This window comes from Chondrus crispus, genomic scaffold (assembly GCF_000350225.1).
Source record: "Chondrus crispus Stackhouse genomic scaffold, scaffold_22, whole genome shotgun sequence".
NCBI lineage: Eukaryota > Rhodophyta > Florideophyceae > Gigartinales > Gigartinaceae > Chondrus > Chondrus crispus.
Window position 1 is genome coordinate 520,789 of NW_005179111.1, and position 7,215 is coordinate 528,003.

At 48.1% G+C, this 7,215-nt stretch overlaps 1 protein-coding gene across 1 annotated transcript; it reads left to right on the forward strand.

The window, feature by feature from the left end:
- The first annotated feature begins 4,123 nt into the window (after positions 1–4,123).
- CHC_T00004228001 (hypothetical protein) lies at positions 4,124–6,564 on the forward strand. Its single transcript, XM_005715881.1, has 3 exons — positions 4,124–5,422; positions 5,495–6,317; positions 6,425–6,564. Exons 1-3 carry the CDS (start codon positions 4,124–4,126, stop codon positions 6,562–6,564), a joined length of 2,262 nt encoding a protein of 753 aa, XP_005715938.1.
- The last annotated feature ends 651 nt before the right edge of the window (positions 6,565–7,215 follow it).

The following is a 7,215-nucleotide window of genomic DNA, read 5'->3' on the forward strand; positions in this document are numbered from 1 at the left end:
TTGGAAATCGGCAAGCATTTTGCCATTTCTAGCAGAGACGCTTGATGCGCGACCGCTGTTATGTTCCGGAGCTCTCTCCGCCAGGTTTTCAACGGCTCCTGCGACCATAACATCATCATGTGCATGTAATGCGTCTTTGGGACGAGCAAGCAACTCATCGCGTTGGTTCTCCTCATTCCCTTGGACTTTTTTGGATCCACGCCGACTCGGTCGCTAACCTCTAGTCTTTGTTTCCTCCTTATCCTTTCTTCGCCCGCGCGCCAGCGTGTTAACTCTCACCCTAGATGCCTTCTCTCCGGATTGACGCGGAATGGAAAGTCTCTGCTAAAAGTTGATTTTCCTTCTAGCTCTTGGCGGCGCCCCACTGTCGTTTAGCAGCGGAGCTTTCAGGGAAGATGATCCGATCGGTAGCGAGTTGACGACACCCGTACTGCTCCCGCGGGAAGGTGGAGTACTATTGTTCTTCGATGGCCGTGTCCGGGCGCTTGTAACCTCGTCAATATTCTGTTCGTGGGTATTTCTAGAATCGCTTCCATTCTCGATAAGACTATTGCTGTATGAGCCGTCCGGAATCATTGTCCGAATGCCTTGAAAGCGAACAGATCCAGATTGCCTCTCTGTCGCAGTGATGGCACTGCTCATCACAGCAGCGGAAACGGGTGGAATAGGTTCCACATCGGGTGAGATGTCTTGCACTACCACGCCTGACGGCACATCTTCAATGCTGTATCGAGGTAAGCTGACTTTTATCTTTTGTTCCGATGCGTTTAGAGCGACTTCCCCACTTCCAGATGTGCCCACAGCTTGAAGGTTTCTTTTGCTCTCTCGTTCTTCGGCTGCCCTCTGTACCTTGCCTTTCGAATATAGCTTTGCAGCCACCATCTTGCGAGTTGGAAATATCCGCACTCCCTGTGGCAACGGATCAAAATTCTCATCTAGGGCAGTCATCAAAACCAACAGCTCTATATGCTCCGGCTTTTTTCTTCTGAGCATGTCATATGTCTTCATTCCGTACAGTGAACCTATGACGGATGGCGCGAGATCCGCAACAATGCGCATGAGAGTTTCCGCCCTGTTCTTATCTTCCACGTCGGTGCCATACCACCTGTATTGCATATTAGGGTCGTTCGCATGCTTCTGATTGTGATCGCGAACAAAGTTTCCGACTTCCCGAAGTACGTTGAAATATGAGTTCGTGTCTTTCCCTTTGGCTGACGACGGGTTTCGTTTATCCTTTTTTGTGTTCGTTCGTTTCGCGATCTGTTCTGGAATGGGTGGGGGTCGCGCTACATTGAGATAATTAGGAAAAATTCCGGTGGGAGTTAGCTTTGGACGGAGCTCTCCTAGTTTTCGCCGTACGGTTTCAAGTGGCATGGGCAGTAATTCCTGATTTGGTTCCATCATGGAATACGTGGATGTCAGGATGCTTCACGGGCGGCAGAGGAGTTCGAAGTGGCATGTAGAGGGGGTGGAGATATTGCGAATGGACGGTGGAGTAGAAAATGTAGAGTTATGCCGTGTGGATGAGGAAACAAGGTTGGATGTGAAAGAGAAGTGAAGCGTAGACTTGTGGTCAGCTTTTCAGTAATCCGGTGTATTCATGCAGCAACCGCGCTCTCAGATCCGAAGCGAAAGGATGTGCGATGCGAGAAGTATTGAAAATGTGCGACCACATGCTGTTATCTGGAAAGTGCAAAATCGAGCGACACGTGTACTTCACTCGACGGTCCGGACCCTCACCCCATATTACCACATGACACGTGTAAAGTCTCAGATTTTGGGGTTCTGGGGACGAAAGTGGACTTTTGGAGGGTCATGCAAATTTGCATAAATGCCGAAAATTTGCATTTGGCCCGAACCGTTATAGGGCTACAGAGGCAATACTGCAAATCTATTGGGTGTCGGTTCGAATGCTGCAATTGTATTGGTCTGTTATTGTCCACTTATATGCACTCATGCTGGTGATATATCTTGAATGATCGGTATACGTATTAATTACATCATTTCGGGGGTTTCAAGTTGTTCACCATGGTTGTAATGGGTAATTACGTGTGGCCTTGGCGCTGGACACTTGTGTGCGGTGTACACATGTACACATCGCCAGGTTGCTGCGTGTACGTACACTTGTACACGTCGCCTACATACGGTCCGGCGCGTGCCCGAGCACAGTACATGTGAATTAAAAGTACAAGTATTTCTCGCAAGAGACATGTACTTACGTGAGTATTCAGTGTATGCGTCACGCTGTATGCGACCCTTGCATCAGCATGCGCCGTTGTACTACAGTCTCGTCAGCATGCGACGTTGTACTGTGCTCTCGTTATGGTGCGCCGTTGGATGCAAGTTGATGACAGTACTCGTGTGATTCACATCGGATATCACGTGAGATGTGTAGAAAGTCTGGATGCACATTGTTGCTATCCGTCATAGTTGTCTGGCAGTGTGTACCGAAATTAGTAAGGTACGAAACAAGGGCATGTATGGGGACTGAGATATGACAGGACTTTGCGTTGTTGGAAATAGAGAGATGCCAAGTTGTTCATTGCGAAAGAATATATTCTGTCATGTCTGGATGCAGATTAGTAAGGTGTGAAACGATTGCATGCGTAGGGCCATGGTTTACAGTCACTGGAAATGTGTAGAAACTGTTGTGCACTGATAGTCAATAGTCAATTCGTAAGGTGGAAATAGAACAGTGTGGACGGGCCAGAAGAGGACTGCGCTTGGTCGCGCATATGGTGAGTACGGTTTACGAGGTGCCAAAGTAATGGGATAGTGTAACACTCAAAGTGTATAAGTATCGCCGAAAGACGGCTCCAAGTAAACCTCGGCACCAACTCCTTCACTCACACACATCAACCTGCCCTCCTTCTTTCCCTTGCCCCTCCGAACCTACCATTAGGTTATGGGCCCAGTCCCTCGCTGTCGTTTCACTGCATGAGTCTGTCGTTCTCGTTCCGTTGTTTCTGCCGTCGTTGTCGCTGTCGTTTTCGCTGCCGTTTCTCGTCGTTCTTTCCGCTGGTCTTCTCGCTGTCGTTGTCGCTCTCGTTCTTGCCGTCGTTCTTGGTTTTGGTTTTCGCTGCTGCTGTCGTTCTTGCTCTATTGTGTGAATTGGTTTTGGTCATCGCCCCGGCTGTCTTCGTTGTCTTCGTTCTTGGTTTGGCTTTCGTTCTTGCTGTGGTTCTTGCTGCTGTCTCTGTCTTTGGTCTTCGTCTTCGTCTCCGCTCCCGCTACCGCCGTCGTCGTCAATCTCGCATTTGGTTTTTCTTCGTTCTCTCATGCAAAGTAAGTTTTGAGTTTCTTTCCATTTCCTACACATCTAAGTGATTGTCTTTGCACGTTTTGGTGGTTCTTAAGAGCAATAATTCCAAAATCTGTTACTGACGATTATCTTCATATTCCTTATTGTGAATACCTGTTCTTACGGGGTTGTGTTAGATCTGGAATTAGTACCGGTGCGCTCTGCGCCTGGGAAGCTGGTCACCGGTCGAACGGTTCGGACATCGGAGGTCGTATCCGTTGAGGTGCTTGAGCCTGAGGATCAACCTTCGCCTCGGCTCGCGCTTCCGGGTCCCTCCTCGAGCAGCGCACCATATAGGATTCCTCGTATTCCGCGCTCTGTTCCCGCACCAATAAAGAGAACTACGCATCGACTTTCTGCTCGGAAAGCGGCTGTTCTCGCGGATAAAGAGTTTAAGCGTGAGCGCAAGAGGAATCGTAAGGTGTGCCCGCGGTATAAGCGGTATTGTAAAGTGTGCGGCGTTAGTGGCAATAGTGCGAAGGCCTTTTACGACCACATTCAGTCTAGGTCTCATCGCATTCAAGTTGCCAACGCTAAGGAGACTCCGCGTTGTATCCCTTGCAATCGCGTCTTTGAGTCTCACGGGCACCTCAAGTGCCACGAGAACGGTGCTGCACACTTAAAGGTAGTTTGTGAACAGAATAGTTAGGGATTTCATCCAAATAAATTCACATATCTGTTCGCAAATTTCTCCTAGTGCAACTTCATAGTAATCATATCGAACTTCTTAGACGGGTGGGCTTGCCATTGTGTTGACTATCGGTTGACGGCTTGGGATCCCCGAACGGATATTTCGAATACTTGAAGTTTATTTGCACTAAAATGGAAGATCAAGGAGGAGGAGGATCCATCAGAATCGACAAACTGACGGACTCCAACTTCTACGTGTGGAAGCAGAAAATACAACTTCTGCTTGCTCTACGTGATGTTGACCAATACATCGTTGAGGGAAGAGTTCCAAGTGAGGAACGCGCGGAAGAGCGTAAGAAGTGGATAAGAGGTGACAGTAAAGCTAAAGCACTGATTGGTCTCTCCCTATCAGATGAGCATCTTGAGCATGTACGTGATGTTGATTCCGCTCATGAGATGTGGGAAGCTATTGTCAACGTGTTTGAGAGGCACACTTTGCTGAACAAACTAGCTGCACGTCGTGAGTTCTACACTGTGAAGATGCTTTCCGGTGAAAAGGTGCTTGCATACATCAATCGTGTTAAGCAGCTGGCAGCCATCCTCAAGTCAATGAGCGTAAACATCGATGACAAGGAGATGGCCATGGCAGTGCTCAACGGTCTGCCTGCCCGTTTCGAGGCTCTCATCGTTGCACTTGATGCTCTCGGTAATGAGGAAAAGATATTCAGTTTGGACTTTGTGAAAAGTCGTCTGCTGCAGGAAGAGCAACGAGCAAACATGAAGTCTAGCTCCTCACAGACATCGGCTCTGGTTAATCGTGCCCCGAACAATCGGGACATAAACGATTACAAATGCACGAACTGCGGTCATACAGGCCATACGGCAACCCGCTGCTGGGGAAAGGATTTGAATGGGCGTCGCCCGGCTCCTCCTAGCGGATATAAACCGCGTATGTCTCAGCGGAAACAATCTGCATTTGTCACACAGAAACCTGATCCCGACGTGGTTGTAAACAGCGTCGACTTCACATGTCTGATGTCGAAAGCTTCGCGCACGAACGATCTGGAGATGTCGCCTTCGTGGCTCGTAGATTCAGCTTGTACAGCTCATATTACATATGACCGATCTTTGTTTGCGACGTATGAGCCACTTGAATCCGCCTCTGTTCAGATGGGAACCAAGGCTAGTGCAAAGGTTGCCGGCCGTGGTGACGTTCACTTGAAGTTAAATGTGAATGGCCGCATCGAACCGTGCAAGTTGACGGATGTATTGCACGTTCCGGACTTTGCGTTCTCTCTACTCTCTGTCAGTCGAATGACTGAACTTGGACTAAAAGTTGGGTTCGAAAATGGAAAATGCATGATCAGACGAGGCTCAACTGTAGTGGCGACTGCGACATTGGTTGGAGAACTTTACGTTCTCGACATCGTCAGTGACGTCGGATCTGCACATGCTGCCACCCTGCAAACGTGGCATGAGCGATTTGCACATGTGCATTCTCAAGGTATTGCTTCGATGATTCGTGACAATGTGGTAAGTGGAGTCAAACTACTTGGTAATGAGGCTAACAAAATCAACAATACTAACAATGATTGCATCTCTGAAAAATGTTCTGCGTGCGTCTACGGCAAAGCCACTCGATCTGTGATCCCAAAAGAGCGGTCCTCGAGGCGGGCATACTTCTGTCTAGACTTAGTTCACTCTGACGTTTGTGGCCCCTTAGAGGTGCAGTCCATTGGTGGTGCCAAGTACTTCATTACCTTCATAGATGATCACTCAAACTGGTCAGTAGTGTACCCCATGCATCATAAATCAGAAGCATTTGAACGATACAAAACGTTTGCACAACTTGCTCAGACTCACACTGGTCGCAAGATCAAAGTGCTTCGCACCGATCGAGGTGGTGAGTATCTGTCCACGGAGTTTAAGTCTTTTCTGATTGCAAATGGTACTCAGCATCAAATGACGACCGCGTACACACCGGAGCAAAATGGCGTCGCCGAACGACTGAACAGAACTTTGGTAAACTTGGTGCGCTCCATGCTAGCGCACAAGAAAGTTACAAAGGGGTTCTGGGCAGAAGCACTTGCAAATGCAGTGTACGTTCGAAATCGAGTCACGTCACGTGCCATTCCCCCCAAGATGACCCCATACCACTTATGGATGAAATCTGTGCCAAATGTTGGTCATTTGCGTGTTTTCGGTTCAAAGTGTTGGTATACATTACCAAAACACAACATCCAGAAACTTGACGCCCGTGCAAAGGAGGCAATGTTTCTGGGGTATGCTGAAAATACGAAAGCTTACAAGTTGTGGGATGGTGATTTGCACAAAGTGATCGTATCCAGAGATGTTACTTTTGACGAGTCCACGGGAGGCAAATCTGGTGAACCGATGGACACAAACGACGAGGCTACAACTGATGATGACACAATCAACTTGAGCATCGATGAGGAAGTTGCAGAAAATGATGCAGTGCTGTTATCTGGAAAGTGCAAAATCGAGCGACACGTGTACTTCACTCGACGGTCCGGACCCTCACCCCATATTACCACATGACACGTGTAAAGTCTCAGATTTTGGGGTTCTGGGGACGAAAGTGGACTTTTGGAGGGTCATGCAAATTTGCATAAATGCCGAAAATTTTCATTTGGCCCGAACCGTTATAGGGCTACAGAGGCAATACTGCAAATCTATTGGGTGTCGGTTCGAATGCTGCAATTGTATTGGTCTGTTATTGTCCACTTATATGCACTCATGCTGGTGATATATCTTGAATGATCGGTATACGTATTAATTACATCATTTCGGGGGTTTCAAGTTGTTCACCATGGTTGTAATGGGTAATTACGTGTGGCCTTGGCGCTGGACACTTGTGTGCGGTGTACACATGTACACATCGCCAGGTTGCTGCGTGTACGTACACTTGTACACGTCGCCTACATACGGTCCGGCGCGTGCCCGAGCACAGTACATGTGAATTAAAAGTACAAGTATTTCTCGCAAGAGACATGTACTTACGTGAGTATTCAGTGTATGCGTCACGCTGTATGCGACCCTTGCATCAGCATGCGCCGTTGTACTACAGTCTCGTCAGCATGCGACGTTGTACTGTGCTCTCGTTATGGTGCGCCGTTGGATGCAAGTTGATGACAGTACTCGTGTGATTCACATCGGATATCACGTGAGATGTGTAGAAAGTCTGGATGCACATTGTTGCTATCCGTCATAGTTGTCTGGCAGTGTGTACCGAAATTAGTAAGGTACGAAACAAGGGCATGTAT